We start from the raw sequence: 25,404 nt of genomic DNA, 5'->3' as shown, positions 1-25,404 counted from the left end.
ATTTTGTGTTCTATGAGAAGACAGTCTCTCACGAAAATGATTAAGTAACCCCTTAAAACTACTATCTGCATTTATTTGAATAGACTTCTCTATGCAGAGTTGTTGTCAATGGAAAGATGAAAACAGATTTTTTCATTACTGTTTGATATACAAATAATCAATGGTTTATTATTTTCTAATAATACTATGAATTAATTAGGATATTACACAAAAAATGTGGAAATTAGAAATATATATAAGAAAATACAGCTTACAGGGCTTTAATCATTTCTTCTTCCATCTTCTGTAGTGAATCAAGTAACAGAGGAAGTGTAGTGTCATAATATTGGTGCTGATGTAACTGTGCTCCTTTCAGTGCCAATACATATTGATTATGCAACATATGAAGTTTCATAGTGGCTTTATCACACCGATCTTTGGCTTTCTCAGTCTCCTTTCCTGAAAAGAGAGAAAAAAAGAAAACGCATATGGTGATTTTAAAGTATACAAACATCAATACTTGTGGTTGACATAAATCTAATAGATTTATGATAAATTTGCACTTTGTTCCACAATAATATGTTTAAGCTATTTCTCTGAAGAAGCTAAAATTTGTCAATTCTAAGGTCACTAGTAAGACCAAATGTCTTAGTGTTCTTATTCAAGACTAAGAAAAAAAATGCTGCATTTACTTTGAGCAGAAATGTGAGAATACTTTATCTGAAAGTATATGAAATCCATCATCTGCATAAGTATGAAATAATATAACTATGAATAATGAAATAAAAACCACTCATACACATGACTATCACAAATGCTAATCTTTTATTTGTCTCAAAGTAAATAAACATTATTTTAATGAAGAAAATAAGAAATGTCCTACTTGGTCAGACCGATGATCCATTTAGACCAGTACTGTCTCCAGTAGTGATAGCAGGAACTGCTTTTAGGGAAACCATTTGTTGGGTTTGCATGGCAAGGTTTTGGTAGCGGGGGGGGCTGCAGGGGTGGCTTCTGTCAGAAGATGCCAGAAGCTTCGCCTGTGTCTGATAGAGCCAATGCCAGCTGGCGCCAAGACGGACCTGCTGCTGGCCAAAGCCAAGCCAATCAGTGACAGTAGCAGTGCTTCTATGATAACTTATTTAAGAAAGAAATAAAACTGCTGCACAACAGAAACCAGGAGCTGGAACACAGATTCCCCTGGAACCCATGGTAAAAACCATGATGAAGCAGGTTGTCCCCCTGCAGCCCATGGAGGTCCACGGTGGAGCAGATATCCACTTGCAGCCCATGGAGGACCAGGCGCTGGATGCGCCTGAAGGAGGCTGTGGGTTTTTAAACCATGGAAGAGCCTTCAAGAGAAAAAGTATGCTGGGGCCTGATGGGATCCATCTGCCCCAATGGGGAAAAGGGTCTTTGGGCGTAAGCTGGTGGGGCTGATTGAGAGAGCTTTAAACTAGAATCGACAGGGGAAGGGGATACCAGCAGGATTGCAGTAGGTAAGTGTGGTGGTTTACCCTCGGCTGGATGCCAAGTGTCCACCGAGCTGCTCTATCACTCCCCTCCTGAGCAGGGCAAGGAGGGGAGAAAATAAGATGGAAAAACAACCCCAAACTCGTGGGTCAAGATAAAGGCAGTTTAATGTAGCTAAAGCAAAAGGCCACGTGCAGAAGCAAAACAAAAAGCAAAAGATTTATTCTCTACTTCCCATCAGCAGGTGATGTCTGGCCACTTGCCAGGAAGCAGGGCTTCAGTATGCGTACTCCTCACTCCGGAAGACAAACATTGTTAAAAAAAAAAAAAAAGAATGCCCCTTCCCCGTTCCTCCCCTATCTCTCTGTTTCTTATTGCTGAGCAGACGTCATATGGTATGGAATAGCCCTTTGGTCAGTTTGGGTCAGCTGTCCTGGCTGTGTCCCCTCCCAAGATCTTGCCCACCCCCAGCCTACTGCTGAGGGGGGAAGAAATGTTGGAAAGACAGCCTTGATGTGTGCTGGCACTGCTCAGTAGTAGCCCAAACACTGGTGTGTTATCAACACCTTGCTGGCTACCAATACACAGCACAGCACCATGAGGGCTGCTGTGGGGAGAATTAACTCCATCTCAGCCAGACCCAATACAGTAAACCAAGGGTTGGCATGACATTGTCTGAGGGTGGCAATCCTATTAGGAACATTTACACTGCTCCTTGGAGCATGGAGGGCTCAGGACCATATCTGAAATGCTTGTACACCACCGCATGCAGTATGAGAAACAAGCAGGATGAACTGGAAGTGTTGGTCAGCTCCCAGAGCTACGATATCATTGGTATTAGTGAGACTTGGTGGAATGAGTCCCATGACTCGAGTCCTGGGATGGAGGGCTACAGGCTGTTCAGGAGGGATAGGCAGGGCAGGCAAGGTGGAGGTGTCACACTATATGTAAGGGAGAGGCTTGATTGCACAGCCCTTACAATTAGTGAAGATGTGACTGAGAGCCTCTGGGTGAAGATTAGGGGGATGGAAAACAAAGCAGATGCTGTTGTGGGTGTCTACTACCAATCATCCAGCCAGGATGTAAGCACTGATGAGTTATTCTATAGGCAATGAGAAGTAGCCCTTGTCCTTATGGGAGATTCCAACTTCCTAGACATCAACTGGGAATATCATAGTGCTGTGACGAGCAGGTCTTGGAAATTCTTGATGTTTGTAGGAGATAACTTCTTGTCACAAGTACTCAGTGAGCCAACTAGGAAAGATGCCCTCCTAGACTTGCTGTTTGTAAATAGAGAAGGACTTGTGGGGGATGTGATGGTAGGTGGCTGTCTTGGCCACAGTGATCATGAAATGTTTGTGTTTAAATTTTTCAGCGTAATGAGAAAAAAGGACAGTAGAGTTTCTACCCTGGACTTCAGGAGAGTAAACTTTAAGCTATTCAGGGAGCTATTTAGCAGTGTCCCCTGGGAATCTGCTTTTGAGGGCTTAGGGGTCCATGAGTTCTGGTCAGTTTTTAAGAACCACATTTTAGGTGCACAGGAGCAGGCAATTCCACTGTGTCACAAGTCAGACAAGTGGGGCACAAGACCAGCTTGGCTGAACAGTGACTTTTCAATGGTGCCCAGTGACAGGACAAGGGGAAATGGGCATAAACTAGAACACAGGAAGTTCCATCTCAATACGAGGAAAAACTTCTTCACCTTAAGGGTGAGAGAGCACTGGAACAGGCTGCCCAGAGAGGTTGTGGAGCCTCCTTCCTTCTATGGAGATATTCAAAACTCGCCTGGACGCGATCCTGTGTAACCTGCTCCAGGTGATCCTGCTTTAGCAGAGGGGTTGGGCTAGATGATCTCTGGAGGTCCCTTCCAACCCCTACCATTCTGTGATTCTGTGATTCTGTGATTCTGTGAACTCCTCGTGGAGCTCAAGAGGAAAAAGAAATTGTATGATCTCTGGAAGTGAGGTCAGGCTTTGCAGGAAGAGTACAGATTTGTGGTTTGTTTATGCAGGGAGAAGACACGAAAGGCCAAAGCTCAGAGTTGAAACTGGCCAGCATTGTTTCAGATAACAAGAAGGGCTTTTTTAAGTACGCTAATAGCAAGAGGAGGTCTAAAGAAAACATTGGACTGATACTTGTTGGTCATCTGACTAATAGGAATGAAGAAAAAGCGGAGACATTCAATGCTTTTTTTGCCTGGGCTGCCTGGTCCCCTGAGTCGGAAGACCACAAGTGTGGGAACAGTGATTTTTCATTTGTGAACACTGAAATTGTAAGGGACCAGTTGTATCAGTTGAATGTTCACGAGTTCATGGGGCCTGATGGGATTCATCCCAGAGTACTGAAGGAGCTAGCAGATGTTATGGCAGGACCCCTCTCAATCATCATTAGGAAGCATTTCTTTACCGAGAGGGTGGTCAAACACTGGAACAGGCTTCCTAGAGAGGCAGTCGATGCCCCCAACCTGTCAGTGTTTAAGAGGCATTGGAACAATGGCCTTAACAACATGCTTTAACTTTTGGTCAGCTCTGAAGTGGTCAGGCAGTTGGTAGGTCCCTTCCAACTGAAATAATCTATTCTATTCTATTCCATAAATTAAATTAAATTAAATTAATTTCCCCAAGTTGAGTCTGTTTTGCCCGTGACAGTAATCGCTGAGTGATCTCCCTGTCCTCATCTCAATGCATGAGCCTTTCATCATGGTTTTCTTCTCTGTCTAGTTGAGGAGGTGGAGTGATAGAGTGGCTTGGTGGGCACCTGGTATCCAGCCAGGGTCAACCCACCACAGCATTCAAAACTGGCTGCTATTTGTGGCCCTTTTGTCTTGTATTTTCCCATCATCCATTGTCACTGGATTAGGGATGTTAGAGGATATATCCCTGCTTATTCCCTGTATTATCTCTTCTGAACCAGTTTTCCATTAATATGTTGAATCCATTTTTGAATCTGTTGATACCTGTCTGCCTTCACAACTTCCTGCAACAGTAAGTTCCAGAAGTTCACTGCCTGCTTTGCACAGCACTTCCCTTTTATCTCTTTTAAAACAGTCTCCAGCTGATTTCAACTAGTGCCACCTAGTTCTAGTATTGCAAAATTTGGAGAATAACAGTTCTGCATTCATCAGATTGTTGACTCCCTTGCTAAGCCACTGTCTTGATTTCAGCTGGGATAATTTTCTTCCTAGTAGTGGGTATATTGCTGTGTTTTGGATATAGCATGTGTCCTAGTTTTCACTAGGACAGACCTAATCTTCACAAGCAGCTGGGACATGACACAGCCAGGACAGGTGACCCAAAAAAGACAAAGGGGTATTCCATACCATATGACATGATGCTCAGCATAAAAGGGGGCTAGTTAGGGAGGGGTGATGAGGCTCCAGGATGGTCTGAGTGTGGGCTGAGTGTCTGGTTGGTAGTCAGGTGAGCAAATTGCCTTGTGTATCACCTGCTTTGTATATTCTAAGTACTGCTGTTATTTTCCTCTTCCTTTACTGTTCTAGTAAACTGTCCTTATCCCAACCCACGAGTTTGATTCTCCACCCCATACCACTGGGGGGGGGGGAGGAGTGAGCGAGTGGCCACATGGTGCTTAGCAGCTGGCTGGGGCTAAACCACCATCCTTTTAGGCGCACGTGTGGCACAAAGGGTTGAGGTAATGACAAATCTAACCAGAGCATGTTAAAACAAAGTTGCTATATGCATTTATTATATTATTTAAACAGTCTCTGGTCACAATGGTGTTTTGTTTGTCATGTCCATACCTTGGACAACATCTCTCAGAATGGATTAATAATCACACCCAAACTATGGAGAAGACGGGGGGGATACTTTCTCCCACTCTTTCATGTTCTTTATTATTCCCTTTTGGCTGGTTACAGCAGCTTTTGAGAATTTTTAATATCCTTGGGATGTTCAAGCCAGCATGCTCCTATCACTATGTGTGCTGAATGTGTTTCAAGTACTGTTTAGAGTTACAAAAAATTGTTTTAAGAATACCACCCAGAGATCTTCCCCGAGGCTGAATAGTCATGGGTGGCACGGCATGTGGGAGAATATGGGCAGGTGGCACGGCATGTGGGAGAATATGGGCAGGTATCTAGAGATCTTCTCACCTCCAATGGTTTGGAGCTTCACTCCCAAACAACTACAGGACCCTGATGAAGTAATGGAATATTTGAAAGGAAAATGCTGTGGCTATTCCAAGGAGGCACAACTTACCGCACTGTGCTGGGCCCTCGCCAGTATCTACCAAACACTGCTCGATAGAAGGCAGCGTCCTCAGGGGGTAGAGAGGTAAAACAGAGTGTCGGGCACTGTGGCTACTCAAACCCCGTCAACACGCACTGCAGCTGAACCAGAGAACCAACCTGTACCGGAATCAATATCACCCCTATACAGAAGAAGATATATGCAAAAAAATCAGTTTGCTTTGTAAGGGATGACAGTTAACCAGGACTATCACGAGAGCAGGAGGAAGAGGCAGAACCAGAGGTAATCACCTGATCCCTGTCCCTGAGGGAGCTGCGAGATATGCAAAAAGATTTCAGTGGCCTTCCAGGGGAGGACGTTATTACCTGGCTACTCCAATGCTGGGATAACAAGGCCAGTAGCCTGGAATTAGAGAGTAGGGAAGCCAAGCAGCTGGGATCCCTCTCTAGGGAAGGGGGCATTGACAAGGCGATTGGGAAAAAGACACAAGCCCTCAGCCTCTGGAGGCGACTTCTTTCAAGTGTGAGGGAAAGGTATCCTTTCAGTGAAGATGTTGTATGTTGGCCAGGCAAGTGGACCACCATGGGGAGAGGTATCCAGTACTGTGGTGGTGCGACCCCCCCCACCAGCCTCAGCTGCTTCGTACTTGGTGCAATCGCCCCCCCCTTTTATGGGCCACATGCCTAGGCCGCAGACCAGAGTGTTAAGGCACCCCGTTAATGTGCCTGGTTCTTCTTTTGCTTGACAACGGTAACAGCCTGGTACATGTGTACTTGCACCATGACACTCTTGCTCTCTTATTCTTTGGGAACAATAATGAAAATCAATCACCTCCTGACAGCCTGGTACACCTATACCTGGACTGTGGCTCAAAAGGGGATGATGCGAGAAAAGTTCTGAGCCTGCGCAACTGGTGGAAAGTACCAGAATATTTCACCAACCTAGCTGTGCCAAAGTGCAAAAGTACCTGACAAAACTCAGTTATCTCGGATCCTTTTATGTTGGATTTGCATGGCAAGGTTTTCATAGCGGGGAGGGGGGGGGGGCTACAGGGGTGGCTTCTGTGAGAAGCTGCTAGAAGCTTCCCCTGTATCTGATAGAGCCAGTGCCAGCCGGCTCCAAGACGGACCCACCGCTGGCCAAGGCCAAGCCAATAAGTGCCTCTGTGATTGATAACATATTTAAGAAGGGAAAAAAAAACAGTTAGGGGGAGCTTTTGCAGCCAGAGAGAGGAGTGAGAAGATGTAAGAAACTCTGCAGACACCAAGGTCAGTGAAGAAGGAAGGGGAGGAGGTGCTCCAGGCACCGGAGCAGAGATCCCCCTGCAGCCCATGGTGAAGACCATGGTGAAGCAGGCTGTCCCCCTGCAGCCCATGGAGGAAGGATGAGGGGGTGTAGCGATTCCACCTGTAGCCCGTGGAGGACCCCACACCAGAGCAGGTGGAGGCACCTGAAGGAGGCTGTGACCCCATGGGAAGCCCACGCTGGAGCAAGCTCCTGGCAGGACCTGTGGATCCGTGGAGAGAGGAGCCCACGCCAGAGCAGGTTTGCTGGCAGGACTTGTGACCCCGTGGGGGACCCACGCTGGAGCAGTCTGCTCCTGAAGGTCTGCACCCTGTGGGAGAGACTCACGTTGGAGAAGTTCGTGACGGACTGTCTCCCGTGAGAGGGACTCCATGCTGGAGCAGGGGAACGATGAGAGGAGTCCTCCCCCAGAGGAGGAAGAAGCGGCAGAAACAACATGTGATCAACTGACCATAACCCCCATTCCCTGTCCCCCTGTGCCGCTGAGGTGGGGAGGAGGTTGAAGCCGGGAGTGAAGTTGATCCCGGGAAGATGGGAGGGGTGGGGGGAGGTGTTTTAAGATTTGGTTTTATTTCTCATTCCTCTACTCTGTTTTGCTTAGTAATAAATTAGATGAATTTCCTCTCTCAGTTCGGTCTGTTTTGCCTGTGACGATAATTAGTGAGTGATCTCTCCCTGTCCTTATCTTGACCCACAAGTTTTTCATTATACTCTTTCTTCCCTGTCTAGTGAACAAGGGGAGGGATAGAGCAGCTCTGGTGGGCACCTGGCCCCCAGCCAGGGTCAACCGACCACACTTGCCTGGTCTCTTGGAGGACATTTCTGTTGTGGAGTTGCTCAGGGTTGAAGAGCAACAGGTGCCGATTACGACCGCAACCGTGCACCAGCGGCATTATCGCACCAACCAAGACTCCCTGGTTCCCATCCATAAGCTGATTCAACAACTGGAGAGTCAGGGAGTGATCAGCAGAACGCACTCACCCTTTAACAGTCCCATATGGCCAGTGAGAAAGTCCAATGGCGAGGGGAGGCTGACAGTAGACTATCGTGGCCTGAATGAAGTCACGTCACTACTAAGTGGTGCCATGCCGAACATGTTAGAACTTCAATATGAGTCAAAGGCAGCCAAGTGGTATGCCACAATTGATATCGCTAATGCATTTTTCTCGATCCCTTTGGCAGCGGAGTGCAGGCCACAGTTTGCTTTGACTTGGAGGGGCGTCCAGTACACCTGGAATTGACTACCCCAGGGGTGGAAACACAGCCCCACCATTTGCCATGGACTGATCCAGGCTGCCCTGGAGAAGGGTGAAGCCCCAGAGCACCTGCAATACATTGATGACATCATTGTATGGGGCAACTCAGCAGAGGAAGTTTCTGAGAAAGGGAAGAGAATAATCCCAATCCTGCTGCAGGCTGGCTTTGCCATAAAATGAAGGTGAAGGGGCCTGCGCAGGAAATCCAATTTTTAGGAATAAAATGGCATGATGGGCAGTGTCAGATCCCAATGGATGTAATCAATAGCATAACAGCTATGTCTCCACCAACTAGCAGAAAGGAGACACAGGCTTTCTTAGGCATTGTGGGTTTCTGGTGAATGCGCATTCCAAATTACAGTCTGATAGTAAGCCCTCTCTACCACGTAACCCGGAAGAAGAACAATTTCAAATGTGGCCCTGAGCAACGAGAAGCCTTTGAACAAATTAACCAGGAAATAGTTCATTCAGTAGCCCTTGGGCCAGTTCGGGCAGGACCAGATGTGAAAAATGTGCTCTACAGCGCAGGCAGGAAGAATGGCCCTACCTGCAGTCTCTGGCAGAAAGCACCAGGGGAGACTCGAGGTTGACCCATAGGGTTTTGGAGTCAGGGATATCCGAGGCCCACTGTACTCCCAACTGAAAAAGAGATATTGGCAGCTTATGAAGAGATTCTAGCTGCTTTGGAGGTGGTTGGTAGTGAAGCACAGCTCCTCCTGGCACCCCGACTCCCAGTGCTGGGCTGGATGTTCAAAGAGAGGGTCCCCTCTACACACCATGCAACTGATGCTACATGGAGTAATTGGGTCACACTGATCACACAACAGGCTACAGTAAGAATCCCCAGTCGCCCAGGAATTCTGGAAGTGACCATGGACTAGCCAGAAGGCAAAGATTTCAGAATGTCGCCAGAAGAGGACGCGACACATACTGAAGGAGGTGACCATATAATAAACTACCAGAAAATGAGAAGCCATATGCCCTGTTCACTGATGGGTCCTGTTGTTTTGTGGGAAAGCATCAGAGGTGGAAGGCCGCTGTATGGAGTCCTACATGACAAGTCACAGAAACTGCTGAAGGACAAGGTGAATCAAGTCAGTTTGCAGAGGTGAAAGCCATCCAGCTGGCTTTAGATATTGCTGAAAGAGAAATGTAGCCGATGCTCTGCCTCTGTACTGACTCATGGATGGTGGCCAATGCCCTGTGGGGGTGGTTACAGCAGTGGAAGCGGAGCAACTGGCAGCGCAGAGGCAAACCCATCTGGGCTGCCCCATTGTGGCAAGATATTGCTGCCTGGCTAGAGAAGCTGTTTGTAAAGGTACGTCATGTAGATGGCCGTGTACCCAAGAGTCGGGCCACTGAGGAACATCAGAACAACCAGCAGGTAGATCAGGCTGCTCAGACTGAAGTGGCTCAGGTGGATCTGGACTGGCAGTGTAAGGGTGAATTATTTATAGCTCGGTGGGCCCATGATACCTCAGGCCATCAAGGAAGAGATGCGACATATAGATGGGCCCGTGATCGAGGGGTGGACTTGACCATGGACGCCATCTCACAGGTCATCCATCAATGTGAAACATGCACTGCAATCAAGCAAGCCAAGCAGGTAAAGCCTCTGTGGTATGGAGGGCGATGGCTGAAATATAAATATGGGGAGGCCTGGCAGATTGATTACATCACACTCCCACAAACCTGCCAAGGCAAGTGCCATGTACTTACAATGCTGGAAACAACCACCAGATGGCTGCAAACATACCCTGTGCCCCATGCCACCGCCCAGAACACTATCCTTGGCCTTGAAAAGCAAGTCCTGTGGCAACATGGCACCCCAGAAAGAATCAAGTCAGACAATGGGACTCATTTTTGGAACAACCTCAGAGACACCTGGGCCAAAGAGCATGGGCATTGAGTGGGTGTATCACATCCCCTACCATGCACCAGCCTCTGGGAAAATCGAAGGATAGAATGGACTGCTGAAGACTACCCTGAGAGCAATGGGTGGTGGGTCTCTCAAACGCTGGGATACACATTTAGCAAAGGCCATCTGGTTAGGTAACATAGGGGTCTACCAACCAAGCTGGCCCTGCCCAATCAAAACTTCCACACCCTGTAGAAGGGGATAAAGTCCCCCTAGTGCGCATGAAGAATATGTTTAGGGAAGACAGTCTGGGTTATCCCTACTTCAGGCAAAGGTAAACCATCTGTGGGACTGCTTTTGCTCAAGGACCAGGGTGTACTTGGTGGGTGATACAGAAGGATGGGAAGTCCCACGTGTACCTCAAGGGGATTTGATGTTAATTGTTAAATAACCCTGCCATCGTTAGTGATCACTACTACAATTGCTATATACTGTAGCAATTGTATTACTGTAAGAATCACCCAAATTAATGAAGGATCAACTTTGATGGAATGAAGTGCAGTGATGATGGACCTAGAAATAGCTTCAGCAAACGGCACCCAGCAACTTCCGGGAAAACTGACATCTTCAACCAACCAGAGCATGGGCTGCACCAGATACACTGGCCATGATCTCTGCATGCAGCATGGAACAATCCAACAGGACACACCATCTCTCCTGCCCTGAAAGAGTGTTAGGACAGATGGAGCCCAATGTCAAGGACTAAACGAACTCTATGGATATTTTAGAGGGATGGCCCATAGACTAAGGGAATGACATATGTATATGTGTGTATATATATATCAAAGATAGGGAAAGTGGTGGTGATTAATTGGGAAGTGTAGGATCTGGGCATGACGTAGATGGTATGGAATAAGGGGTGGATAATGTCCTGGGTTCAGCTAGGACAGAGTTAATTTTCCCAAGAAGCTGGGACAAGACACAGCCAGGACAGGTGACCCAAAGTAGCCAAAGGGGTATTCCATACCATATGACGTCATGTTCAGTATAAAAGGGAGGTAGTCGGGGAGGGGCGGCGCAACTCTGAGATGGTCTGAATATGTGGTCCTTTACAGTCGTTGGGTAAGAAATTTCATTGTGTATCACCCATTTTGTATATTCAGTTATAAGTACTGTTGTTATTTTCCTCTTCCCTTGCTTTTCCACTAAACTGTCCTTATCCCAACCCACGAGTTTTGCCTTTGTCTTCTGATTCTCCTTCCCATCCCACCAATTGTGGGGAGGAGTGAATGAGTGGCCACATGGTGCTTATTTGCCAGGTGGGGCTAAACCACGACAAGATGAGAATAATGTTGATAACACACTGACATTTTGACTGTTCTTAGGCAATGTTTACACTACGTCAAAGACTTTTCAACTTCTTATACTGCCCCCCAGCGAGGAGGCTGGCAGGGTACAAGCAGCTGGGAGGGGACATGGCCATGACAGCTGACCCAAAATGGCCAAAGGGATATTCCGTACCATATGATCTCATGCTCAGTATATAACTTGGGGGAAGCTGGCCAGGGGTTTAGACTGTGGCTTGGGAATTATCTAGGCATCAGTGGTCTTCAGGTGGTGAGCAACTGTGCTGTGCATATACTTTTTTAATATATTCTATTATTATTATTATCATCATCATCATTATCATCATCATCATATTCCTTTTCTGTCATATTAAACTGTCTAAATGAGTTTTACCTTTTTTTCCCCTGATTCTCTCCCCCATCCCATTGTGGGGGAGGGAGTGAATGGCTGCGTGTCTGTTTTAGCTGCTTGCTGGGTTAAACCAAAACAGTCACTGATGAAAATGTTGAATAAAAGCCAGTCACAGCACTAATTCCATTAGTTACTGAGTCTGTTCCATTCTGAAAGAAATACTACTAAGCCCTACCCTTTGCTTCCTACCCTTTGACCATCTATTTACAAGGGCCTTTCCTCCCATCCTATGGCAAGTTATTTGCTTTAATAGCCTTTGGCAAACAGCCTTTGATGACTCTTTGAAAAAAAAAATTTTGTTCACTGAAACCTTTTTATCCACATGCTTATTGACATCTTCCTAGAGCTCCATAAAGTTAGCAAATGTCTTTACAGAAATAATTCTGACTCTTTCCTAACAGACCATGGTTATTCACACCCTCAGAAATCTTATTTATTGTAGGCTCTACAATCTTGCCAAAGATGGAAGTCAGAATCATCTCTGTAGCTCCCAGGATCTCTTCTAGACCCTTGATAATTCAGCAGGCCCCTGGCACAGTGGTAGGTTACACACCTTAACCAGCAGTTAAACAATTTAATATGTGAGCTCCTTCAGAGCTCCCAGGTGAAGGCCGTCTGGTGTAGGTGACTTATTAACAATTAATCACTGTATATCTGGTCCAGTGATTCCCCATATTATCCTTATATTGAGCTAGTTCCTTCAGATTCCTTGCTACATACAAATAATGCATCAGGAAGGAAAACTCCCCAATATCTTCAGCAGGAAAAGCTGATGCAAAGAATACACTGAGTTCTGCTGCCTTGGCTTAGTCATCCCTGAGTGTCCCCTTATAACTTACTCTTCAAGAAAGCCTAAATATTTTCTCACTAGCTTCCTACGTTTGATGTATTTAAAGAACTTTCTACTATCAGCTCAAGCATCCTTTACAAGACACTCTTCAAATTCTTAAACCCTCTTAATGTCCTATTTACCATTTTTTATGGATTTCCCTGTTTTCCTTTATTTTCTTAAATGACGGCCTTCTGTCTATGCTACTCTCCTTACTTTTTACAGAGCTATGTCCTGGTTTTTTGATCACTTCTTTTTGAATTACAGCATGCAGCATTGCTGGCCTTCTAATAAAGTATTTCTGAAAAGCCTTCAGATTGCTTTGTTTAGAAATTAATACTTTTATGTTTTTCATTTGGGTATTGGTTTTTTATTTTCTGCTTTTTTGCCTTTTTTTGGTTTTGTTTTCTAAAGAATTCTCTGTCTCAAGCTTATTTAACTCCCTTTCTTGTAATTGAGTTTCTGTATGATGGATTTATTTGGTTTGTCCTCTACTGTCCTGGTTTCGTCTGAGGTAGAGTTAATTTTCTTTCTAGTAGCTGGTACAGCGCTGTGTTTTGGATTTAGTATGAGAACAATGTTGATAACACACTGATGGTTTTAGTTGTTGCTAGGTAGTTGTAGTGTCTACACGAAGTCAAGGACTTTTCAGCTTCTCATGCCCTGCCAGGTGCACAAGAAGCTGGGAGAGCACAGCCAGAACAGCTGACCCAGACTGGCCAAAAGGGATAGTCCCTACCATATAACATCATGCTCCGTATCAAACTGGGGAAGCTAGCTGGGAGGCGGAATTACTGCTCAGAAACAAATTTGGCATCGGGTTGGGCTTTTTTCCTTTCTGCTTGCAGTAAGCAATTGCATTTGTGAATCACTTGTTTTATATATATAAACAAAATATTATTATTATTACTAAAGTTATTGTTATTACTATTATTATTATTCTCTTCCTTTGTTAACCTATTTAACTGTCTCTATCACAACATATGAGTTCTGTGGGTTTTTTCCATTCTCCTCCTCATCCCCTTGGGTGGGGGGAGGGCTGAGCATGGTGCTTAGTTACTGGCTGGGGTTAAACCAAGACAGTCCTTTTTGGCGCCCAATGTGGGGCACGAAGGGTTGAGATAACGACAGATCTGACCAGAGCATGTTAAAACAAATTTGTTATAACCATTCATTATATTAGTTTAATCATCACTGGTCCACTGGTCACAATGTTGTTTTATTTGTTCTCAGAGTTGTGTTCTGTAACACCTTACTTGCCATATATACTGGTTATCCCTGCTTATGTGTGGTTTGTCACCTCTGGGCATTGGATTGAGGTTATCGCTCTGCTGTTTGGTGTACTACTGGCTTATGGTATGATAAAATCATTGATAGTCAGACCAGTTTTGTATTTGTATTCAGTGGCGACTGAATCTGTATTCAGCGGCAGCAGAGCAACAGTGACAGTTTCATCTCCGTACTTTGGGAGTCATCTGTCAGAAGCTACTAATAATTATACTTTTTACTTTTTCTCCTTGGAGAAGCAATATGTGGGGGAGACACCTTCCTTCACCTTTCCCTTCTTCTCCAGGCTAATTACAGGCTCTTGAGAATGTTGAATATCCTTGGGTTGTTCAGACCAGTATGCTACTATTGCTAGGTCTCCTGAATGAGGATCAGGCCTTGTTTAGGGTTAAACAACTATTTAAGACTACCACCCAGAGATCAACCCCTGCAGCAGGCACTGCAGCTACTCCAAGCCCTGGCAATAAACACTGCATCTGAACCAGAGAACCAACCCTTACCAGTATCAGTCGCCTCTATACACAAGAAGAAATGGACACGAAAGTCAACTTATTTAGTAAAGGATGATGAAACAGGGCCATCACAAGAAGAGGAGGAAGAGACAGAACCAGAGATAACCACCCAATCCCTATCCCTGAGTGAGCTGCGAGATATGTGAAAAGATTTCAGTCCTCGATTAGGCGAGCAACTTGTCACCTGGCTGCTCCAATGCTGGGATAGCAGGGCCAGTAGCCTGGAATTAGAGGGTAGGGAAGCCAAGCAGCTGGGATCCCTGTCCAGGGAAAGGGGCATTGATTAGGCGATGGGAAAAGGAACGCAAGCCCTCAGCCTCTGGAGGCGACTCTTGTCAGGCATGAGGGAAAGATATCCCTTCAAGGAAGATGTTATATGTCGTCCAGGCAAATGGACCACCATTGAGAGAGAGATCCAGTACCTGAGGGAATTAGCTGTGCGGGAAATGGTTTATTATGACCCAGACAATGCGCAGTTACCTACAGATCCAGATGAAGTCCAATGTACCTCACTCATGTGGCGGAGGTTTGTACAGCGCGCGCCATCATCGTATGCCCAATCATTGGCATTAATGGACTGGAAAAGTGAAGAGACACCAACAGTGGATGAAGTGGCTGGCCAACTCAGGCAATATGAAGAAAGTCTCTCTTCCTCCCTATGGGCCTGTGTCTCAGCCGTGGAAAGACTGTCTGAAAAATCTGAAAACCCGTTTGAGAAACCGCCCCGGGAGATCCAGCAACTCAATGATGATATGTCCAATTGCTCACTTGTACAGACCAGTATCTCAACTGTTAGGAGTAAGCGTTCCTCTGCTCAAGAGAGAAGATATAGAGTGTACACACCCTGAGGCACCCTGTGGTTTTACCTGTGTGACCACGGGGAGGGCATGAGGAAGTGGGATGAAAAACCTACCTCAACCCTAGAGGCACAGGTACATGAACTGCAAGGATAAATGATCTCAAAGGGGGATTCTTCCAGGAAAATTGCTGCTCCAGTCTCCAGTGGGCAGTTCCGCAGACAGAGTAGGTACTCTGCAAGTACTTACTTGCCTAAGTAGAGGTTAAGTGCCCACAAAGCCAATTGTTTTTGCATTAAGGATTTATAATTTAGTTACTGTCCTGGTTCTGGCAAGGATAGAGTTAATTTCACAAGGAGCCAGGACAGGTGAGCCAAGCTGGCTGGGGGCTATTCCATACCATGTGATGTCATGCTCACCATAAAAGGGGGCTAGTCGGGCAGGGGTGGGCTCGGCGAGGCTCTGGGATGGGCTGAGTGTCCAGTTGGTCGGTTGTCGGATTGGTAAACTGCCCTTATCCCAACCCTCGAGGCTTTGCCATTGTTTTTCCGTTCTCCTTCCCATCCCACCGGGGGAAGGGTGAGCGAGTGGCGCGTGGCACTTAGCTACCGGCTGGGGCTAAACCACGTCAGTTACCAATTGTTTTGCTGTTTATGTACAGAATGAATTTTTTTTTCTCCACAGGGATAATTATAGAACCTCCTTGGAAAGCATTATTAATTTAACTCTGCTAAAATTGTAAATATTATAATAAATTTAACTCTACTAAAATTTTAAATATTATAATATCATATTCAGTATTAGCTGTCTGTGAAGGACGATTGTAGTTATAATGAAAAGAAATAGTGAGACATGTGAGAAGAGATCTCATAGTCTCAAAGGGGGGGGGGAAAATGGGCTCCATCGGTCATAACAGTCTCTCAGGGCAGGGGAGATGGTGTGTGCTGTTGGATTGTTGCACGCTGCATCCAGAGCTTGAACTGGTGTATCTGGCGCGGTCCATGCTCACAGTCTGCGTGATATCCATAAAGTAGAATTTTCCACTTTACAGGGACAGAAATGGGTTTGGGTTAGTGCTCAGACACTGATTAATTTAGGGTTAAATGCACTACTTGCTTTGCTGATGACTAGACCTTTGGAGAAGAGCTGAAGGACTGATAAAAAGCATGCTTTGCTAAAGAGCATCCTTGAAGGAGAGCTGAAAAACTGATAAAAAGGAAACATCCTGCCTCAGAAGGCACCCAGAGCTGGGTGATTGCCAGAGAGGCCTGAAGTCAACAAAAATCAGCAGTAACCAGGGAAAGGGAAAGGTGGTTGGGGGAGTTCGTGACCCCCCACCCAATTAAAGGACTATGCAAATTACATCCCCACACACACCCTCAAGGAGCATGTGGGCTAACTTAAAGATGCTTGACCAATAGTAGATGATGTGGTAATTAATAACCAATTAGTGTAAATTTAGGCAGGTTTTTCTAATCCTGTAACAAGATAAATATGGGGTAGATTCTGTGTGTGGTGTGCTAGCTGTGTGGAATTAGCCCCTAGCACCCATCTCTGCACAGATGTGAAATACATAAAATACCTCTGCTCTGTGTGTATATTGGTGTACTGCACACTGGGTAAACAATCCCACTTTTTGGACAACATCAGGACAGGGTATTTCAAGGACCAAAACAGGATACTGGTGGGCTTTTGGAATAGCTGCACTGGAGACAGGAAATTAAACAGCTGTGTACCTTGCCCAGTCTCTCAGAGGACCCTTATGTTGTGAAGTTGCTGAGGGCTGAAGAACAACAGGTGCCAATCGCTACCACAACTGTGCACTGGCGGCAATATCGCACCAACCAAGACTCCCTGGTTACCATCCATAAGCTGATTCGTCAACTGGAGAGCCAAGACTCGCTTACCCTTTATGTCCCACATTATAACAAACTACCAAAAAATGAGAAGCAATATGCCCTGTTCACTGATGTGTCCTGTTGCATTGTGGGAAAGCATGAGAGGTGGAAGGCTGCTGTATGGAGTCCTACACGTTGAGTTGCAGAAGCTGCTGAAGGAGAAGGTGAATCGAGCCAGTTTGTGCAAGTGAAAGCTATCCAGCTGGCTTTAGACATTGCTGAAAGAGAGAAGTGGCCGATGCTCTACCTCTGTATTGACTCATGGATGGTGGCCAATGCCCTGTGGGGGTGGTTACAGCAGTGGAAGCAGAGCAACTGGCAACGCAGAGGCAAAATCATCTGGGCTGCCATGTTGTGGCAAGATATTGCTGCCTGGCTAGAGAACGTAATCTTAAAAGTACATCACGTACCAAATGATCACATACCAGAGTTGGGCCACTGCTGAGGAACATCAGAACAACCAGCAGGTGGATCAGGCTGCCAAGATTGAAGTGGCTCAAGCACTGGCAACATAAGGGTGAATTCTTTATAGCTCGGTGGGCCCATGACACCTCAGGCCATCAAGGAAGGGATGTGACATATAGATGGGCTTGTGATCGAGGGGTGGACTTGACCATGGACGCCATCTCACAGGTCATCCATGAATGTGAAATATGCACTTCGATGAAACAAGTCAAACAGTTAAAGTCTCTCTGGTATGGAGAACAATGGCTAAAATATAAATATGGGGAGGCCTGGCAGATTGATTACATCACACTCCCACAAACCCGCCAAAGCAAGTGCCATGTACTTACAATGCTGGAAACAACCACCAGATGGCTGCAAACATACCCTGTGCCCCATGCCACCGCCCAGAACACTGTCCTGGGTCTTGAAAAGCAAGTCCTATGGTAATATGGCACCCCAGAAAGAATTGAGTCAGACAACGGCACTCATTTCCGGAACAACCTCATAGACACCTGGGCCAAAGAGCATGGCATTGAGTGGGTGTATCACATCCCCTACCATGCACCAGCCTTTGGGAAAATCAAACGATACAATGGACTGCTGAAGACTACACTGAGAGCAATGGGTGGTGGGACCCTCAAACATTGGGATACACATTTAGCAAAGGCCACCTGGTTAGTTAACACTAGGGGATCTGCCAACCAAGCTGGCCCTGCCCAATCAAAACTTCCACATACTGTAGAAGGGGATAAAGTCCCTGTAGTGCACATGAAGAATATGTTTAGGGAAGACAGTCTGGGTTAGCCCTGCCTCTGGCAAAGGCAAAGCCATCCGTGGGACTGCTTTTGCTCAAGGACCTGGATGCACTTGGTGGGTAATGCAGAAGGATGGGACAGTCTGATGTATACCTCAAGGGGATTTGATTTTGGGTGAGAATAGCCAATGATTTGAATTGTATGATGTTAATTGCTACATATTACTGCATGTCATTGCTACTATGATTGCTATATGCCATATTAACAGTGTTACAGTAAGAATTATCCAGATTAATGAAGAATGAATTTTGATGAAACTGAGCAAGGTGTGGAGGTGATGAAGCCAGAATTTATTTCAGAAATGAGCACCCTGCTACTTCCTTGAGATTGACATCTTCAACCCACAGACCGTGAGCATGGCCTATTGACTAAAGGAATGATATCTGTCTGTACATATCAAAAGATAGGAAAAATGATCGTGATTAATTGGAATGTATTGGGAAGTATAGGACCTGTGCATGACATAGATGGTATGGAATAAGAGGTGGTTACTGTCCTGGTTTTGGCTGAGATAGAGTTAATTTTTTTCTAGTAGCTGGTATAGTGCTGTGCTTTAGATTTAGTATGAGAACAATGTTGATAACACACTGATGGTTTTAGTTGTTGCTAGGTAGTTGTAGTGTCTACACTAAGTCAAGGACTTTTCAGCTTCTCATGCCTTGCCAGGTGCACAAGAAGCTGGGAGAGCACAGCCAGGACAGCTGACCCAGACTGGCCAAAGGGATATTCCCTTCCATGTAACGTCATGTTCCGTATCTAACTGGGGAAGCTAGCCGGGAGGCAGATTTGCTGCTCAGAAACAGGCTGGGCATCGGGTTTGTTTTTCCACATGTGGTGAGCAATTGTATTTGTGTGTCACTTGTGTTTTTTATATATATAAAATTATTGTTATTTTTATTACTGTAGTTATTGTTATTACTATTATTATTATTCTCTTCCTTTATTATCCTATTAAACTGTCTTTGTTGTTTTTTTTCCATTCTCCTCCCTCTCCCCTTGGCGGGGGAGTGGTGAGCAAACAGCTGCATGATGCTTAGTTACTGGCTGGGGTTAAACTACGACATCCAGCATTACAATGTTGAAACTAATTGTATGCTGATTGGTATTAGATACTGACTGTCCCACTAATTCTTCTACATCATCTTAGAATCATTTTGGTTGGAAAAGACCTTTTAGATCATCAAGTCCGACCATTAACCTAGCACTGCGAAGTCCCACCAGTCACTTAAGATGAAACCCAAAATAGCATCTTCTCCTGTGGGTTCTAAGGCTCGTTGTTCTAGGAAGCTGTCGTTTATTGTGAGCAAAAATTCCATTGCTACATATCATCCTGATGAAGCACTGATTCAGTCCGTATTTGAGTAGCTGAACTCTCTCTCTTACTCCTGATCAAAGCTCATAGCTTCTCTAGTACAATTTAACATTTCCTCATCACTGTCACTACCCTGATCAGGAGGTCAGCATCACAATCACAGTACTACACTATTAGAGTCTAGAAATCCTCAAGTCCATGTTGACAAGACCAATTTCGTGCTGAACCAGAGAGCTATAAGGTACTTCAAGAGGTCACTTATTCTATTCTTTGTCAGGAAGACTAATTGCAGAACTATGTGGCAGATGTTTTTATGATCTTTCTAAGACATCCAATGATGGATAATTTTGCAACTTCTCAATACAATTCAGGTCTAGTGCTGTGCTAGCTGAAAATATTCTCCCCTTTCACTCTCCAACCTAAATATTTCTTGCTTTAATTTAAACCCTTACTTCCTTCACCTACCTGCCATGGACATGTAAAATAGATTGTACAGTCCTCTGCAATCCATCTTTTACTTATTAGAACATTATACACTCTCCTTCTTTGCCCAATCTTCTAATCTTCATAGTGTCGTGGTTTTACCCCAGCTGGCAGCTGAGCCGCTCGCTCACTCCTCTACGGTGGGATGGGGGAGCGAATCGGAAGAGTGAAAGTAAGAAAAATCATGGGTTGAGATAAAGACAGTTTAATAAGTAATGCAAAAGCCATGCACACAAGCAAAGCAAAACAAGGAATTCATTTGCTACTTCCCGTTGACAGGCAGGTGTTCAGCCATCTCCAGGAAAGCAGGGCTCCATCACGCATAATGGTTACTTGGGAAAACAAACACCATCACTTCAAATGCCCCCCTCTTCCTCCTTCTTCCCCCAGCTTTATATGCTGAGCATGACGTCATATGGTATGGAATATCCCTTTGGTCAGTTGGGGTCAGCTGCCCCAGCTGTGTCCCGTCCCAACTTCTTGTGCACCCCCAGCCATCCTGCTGGGGTGGGGCAGTGTGAGAAGCAGAAAAGGCCTTGACTCTGTGTAAGCACTGCTCAACAATAACAAAAACATCTCTATATTATCAACATTGGTTTTAGCACAAATTGAAAACATAGCCCCATACTAGCTACTATGAAGAAAATTAACTCTCTATCTCAGCTGAAATCAGGACACAGAGTAAACAACTCAAACGTCTTCGAAGTCCTGTTTTCTTTTTGCAGTTGGCTCACAACCTTCCACAAATGCAGTACCCAAAAACCAGACTATAATTCAGTTGAGGTTCTATTAACTTTGAAAGCCAAAGTATCCCTTACACTTCTACAAGTTACACTCATTAAAAAAAAAAAAATTAAAAATGCATGCCTTTCTGGAAACATGATGTTGTGGTTTAGTCCCAGCTGGCAGCTAAGCACCACGCAGGCAACTGAGCACCACGCAGCCACTCGCTCACCCCTCCCCCCCAGTGGGATGAGTAGGAGAATCAGAAGACAAAGGCAAACCTCCTGGGTTGGGATAAGGACAGTTTAGTGGAACAGCAAAGGAAGAGGAAAAGAACAACAGTACTTATAACTGAATATACAAAATGAGTGATACACAATGCAATTTATTGACCCGATGACCAACTGGACACTCAGCCCATACTCAGACCATCCTGGAGCTGCACCGCCTCTCCCCGACTAGCCCCCTTTTATGCTGAGCATGACATCATATGGTATGGAGTATCCCTTTGGCTAGTTTGAGTCATCTGTCCTGGCTGTGTCCCATTCCAGCTTCTTGTGAAAATTAACTCTATCCTAGCTGAAACCAGCACACATGGCATTACTGGTTATTTTTGCTATAGTATCTATTCCTGCTGAGTAACACACTTTTTTTCAGACCATTTCTCCAGTTTCTCAAATGATATTTAACTCTGCAACTGCCCTCCAGTGCACTTTCAATCCCTTCAGACATAATGATGCCTAGGAATTCAATAAGCATACTCTGAACCAGTCATCCTGAGGAGGATTACAAACAGAATCACTGAAAAATCATCCCAAACTAGTCTTAATGTATATCCTGTAATGTCCCATAGGATACATCCCTCTCCTCTGTCAGGATCCCATTAATAACCATTCTCCAAGCAGCTTTATGCAAACAGTTTTGCACCTATATGTACTGAGTTTGCCAGGAATAGAGTTAATTTTCTTCATAGTAGTTAGTAGATATGCCCTGAAGAAAACTGCAGCCTGTGCAGAGCCCATACCAGAGCAGGCTCCTGGCAGGAACCGCAGCCCATGGAGAGGAGCCCATGTAGGAGCAGGTTTTCTGGCAATAACTGCATCCCACGGGGAACCCATGCTGGAGCAATCTTATCCTGAAGAACTGCAGACCATGGGAAAAACCCACATTGAAGCAGTTCTTGAAAGACTGTAGCCCATGGGAGGGACCCCACGCTGAAGCAGGGGAAAAGTGTGAGAAGGAAGAAGTGGCAGACTGTTATGAACTGACTGCACCCCCCATTCCCCATCCTCCTTCACAGATTCACAGATTGGTAGGGTTTGGAAGGGACCTCCAGAGATCATCTAGTCCAACCTCCCTGCTAGAGCAGGATCACCTAGAGCAGGTTACACAGGATCGCGTCCAGGCAGGTTTTGAATATCTCCAGAGAAGGAGACTCCACAACCTCTCTGGGCAACCTCTTCCAGTGCTCGGTCACCCTCAGAGTAAAGAAGTTTTTCCTCATATTCAGGTGGAACTTCCTGTGTTCCACTTTGTGCCCATTGCCCCTTGTCCTGTCACTGGGCACCACTGAGAAGAGTCTAGCCCCATCCTCTAGACACCCACCCTTTAGATATTTATAAGCGTTGATAAGATCCCCTCTCAGTCTCCTCTTCTCCAGGCTAAACAGACCCAGCTCTCTCAGCCTTTCCTCATGAGAGAGATGCTCCAGTCCCCTAATCATCTTTGTAGCCCTCCGCTGGAATCTCTTCAGTAGTTCCTTGTCTGTCTTGAACTTGGGAGCCCAGAACTGGACACAATATTCCAGATGTGGTCTCACCAGGGCAGAGTAGAGGGGGAGGATGACCTCCCTCGACCTGCTGGCCACACTCTTCTTAATGCACCCCAGGCTACCATTGGCCTTCTTGGCCACAAGGGCACACTGCTGGCTCATGGAGAGCTTGTTGTCCACCAGGACTCCCAGGTCCTTCTCTGCAGAGCTGCTTCCCAGCAGGTCAACCCCTAACCTGTACTGGTGCATGGGGTTGTTCTTCCCTAGGTGCAGGACCCTACACTTGCCCTCATTGAATTTCATATGGTTCTTCTTCGCTGTGTTGGGTTTGCGTGGCAAGGTTTTGGTAGCGGGGGGGGCTACAGGGGTGGCTTCTGCGAGAAGCTACTAGAAGCTTCCCCTGTGTCTGATAGAGCCAATGCCAGCCGGCTCCAAGATGGGTCCGCTGCTGGCCAAGACCAAGCCAATCAGCGCCTCTGTGATAACATATTTAAGAAGGAAAAAACAGCTAGAGAGAGCTTTTGCAGTCAGAGAGAGGAGTGAGAAGATGCAAGAAACTCTGCAGACACCGAGGTCAGTGCAGGAGGAGGGGGAGGAGGTGCTCCAGGTGCCGGAGCAAAGATTCCCCTGCAGCCCGTGGTGAAGACCATGGTGAAGCAGGCTGTCCCCCTGCAGCCCATGGAGGAAGGATGAGGGGGTGTAGAGATTCCACCTGCAGCCCGTGGAGGACCCCACACCAGAGCAGGTGGAGGCACCTGAAGGAGGCTGTGGCCCCGTGGGAAGCCCACGCTGGAGCAAGCTCCTGGCAGGACCTGTGGATCCGTGGAGAGAGGATCCCACGCCAGAGCAGGTTTGCTGACAGGACTTGTGACCCCGTGGGGGACCCACGCTGGAGCAGTCTGTTCCTGAAGGTCTGCACTCCATGGGAGAGACCCACGCTGGAGCAGTTCGTGAAGGACTGTAGCCCGTGAGAGGGACCCCATGCTGGAGCAGGGGAACGATGAGAGGAGTCCTCCCCCTGAGGATGAAGAAGCGGCAGAAACAACGTGTGATGAACTGACCGTAACCCCCACTCCCTGTCCCCCTGTGCTGCTGAGGGGGGCAGAGGTTGAAGCCGGGAGTGAAGTTGATGCCAGGAAGATGGGAGGGGTGGGGGGAGGTGTTTTAAGATTTGGTTTTATTTCTCATTCCTCTGCTCTGTTTTGCTTAGTAATAAATTAGATTAATTCCCTCTCTAAGTTCGGTCTGTTTTGCTCGTGATGATAATTAGTGAATGATCTCTCCCTGTCCTTATCTCGACCCATAAGCTTTTTGTTATACCTTTTCTCCCCTGTCTAGTGAACGAGGGGAGTGATAGAGCAGCTCTGGTGGGCACCTGGCCCTCAGCCAGGGTCAACCCACCACATTCGCCCAATTCTCTAATCTGTCAAGATCTCGCTGAATGGCAGCGCAGCCTTCCGGTGTGTTGTCCACTCCTCCCAGCATAGTATTGTCAGCAAATTTGCTGAGGGTATGCTGTCCAGGTCATTGATGAATGTGTTGAATAAGACCTTGAACCACTCGGGCGTGGAGGGAAGCATGTATAGCTAAGTGGCAGCATAGAGGCTTGAAAGCAGACCTTGAAGAGATGAAATTGTGTGAAATGAAGAATACACAAAGGATTGTGAATTCTTATAAATTAAAACATGGAAAAATGTTAAGATACGTCATAAAATAGTTGAGGGAACAGCTAGTAAAATGGTAACAAAACTGATAATAAATTCTATTTCAAATATACTGGAGTTAGGAAGCTTGTCAGAAAATTTAAAGAACCCGTTAATGATCATTGTATAAAATGAACTGGTAGGAAAAAAAACTGAAAGAATTTTTTTGCATCTGTGTTTATTATGAAAGACCTTCAGAGATTTCCTTGCTGAAAAGACTATGAAAGAGTCAAAGGATCTCTCTCTGCTGATATGTCAGAAGGAGAGGTTACAGAACAAATGTAAAAAGAAGAAATTACCAGGACTCTACAGTGCTTAGCTTTAGAATCTTAAAGGAACTTGAGAATGTTATAGCTGGATTATTATGGCCAATTTTTACAGAAGGTAGACACTTAATGGAGTGCATCATTTGGGGCCTGTGTTTCTTAACATATTGATAAGTGATTTAGAAGAGGTGGAAAAATGAGGAGATAAAGATACTGAAGAAGATGTTGACTGAAGGAAATGAAAATGAGAGCCAAATGCAAAGAACTGGGAAAGAACTTTGAGATGCAATGATTAAACTAGAAAATGGTAAATGTGAATTTACCTTTTTACCACTTACTGAAAAGTGTGAATATTTAGAGAGATGCATATTGGGAAAAACTATCCAAGCTTAATAATCAGTTCTAAGCTTAACTAAATGCAGTCAGGAATGAGATCTTGGGGTTAGTATAGATAGTTTGATGGAAACATTAGCTCAGTGCTCAGCAGCTGTCTGAAAAGATGTTATTAATAAAGGACTAAACAGCATTATTACACCACTGAGTAAATCCACATAACATGATATGCAGTTCTTTCACCTCAAGGGCATATTTGAAATGAAAAAGGTTTAGAGAAGGGCATCAAACATCAGAAAGGCAGGAAACAGGGAATGCACAAGGAATGACTAAGATGAGAGAGTAACATGCAAGAGGGAACAAACAGTGAATAGATGTTCCCAATCTCTTT

At 45.6% G+C, this 25,404-nt stretch overlaps 1 protein-coding gene and 1 long non-coding RNA gene across 5 annotated transcripts in view; one reads left to right on the top strand and one right to left on the bottom strand.

The window, feature by feature from the left end:
* The window catches only part of LOC142599232 (uncharacterized), a 537,129-nt gene that overhangs the window by 158,227 nt on the left and 353,498 nt on the right, over positions 1–25,404 (top strand). The gene's annotated exons all lie outside the window — the stretch shown is intronic.
* Positions 1–25,404, bottom strand: part of LOC142599161 (tyrosine-protein kinase Fer-like) — a 278,954-nt gene that overhangs the window by 191,938 nt on the left and 61,612 nt on the right. For all 4 annotated transcript variants that reach the window (XM_075738921.1, XM_075738920.1, XM_075738922.1 and 1 more), the window contains one exon: positions 255–438. In XM_075738921.1, the coding sequence (XP_075595036.1) occupies positions 255–438 (184 nt within the window). The remainder of the gene's footprint in view (positions 1–254; positions 439–25,404) is intronic.

The sequence above is a fragment of the Balearica regulorum genome, chromosome W (genome assembly GCF_011004875.1).
Source record: "Balearica regulorum gibbericeps isolate bBalReg1 chromosome W, bBalReg1.pri, whole genome shotgun sequence".
NCBI lineage: Eukaryota > Metazoa > Chordata > Aves > Gruiformes > Gruidae > Balearica > Balearica regulorum.
This window is presented reverse-complemented; position numbering and strand designations above follow the sequence as displayed.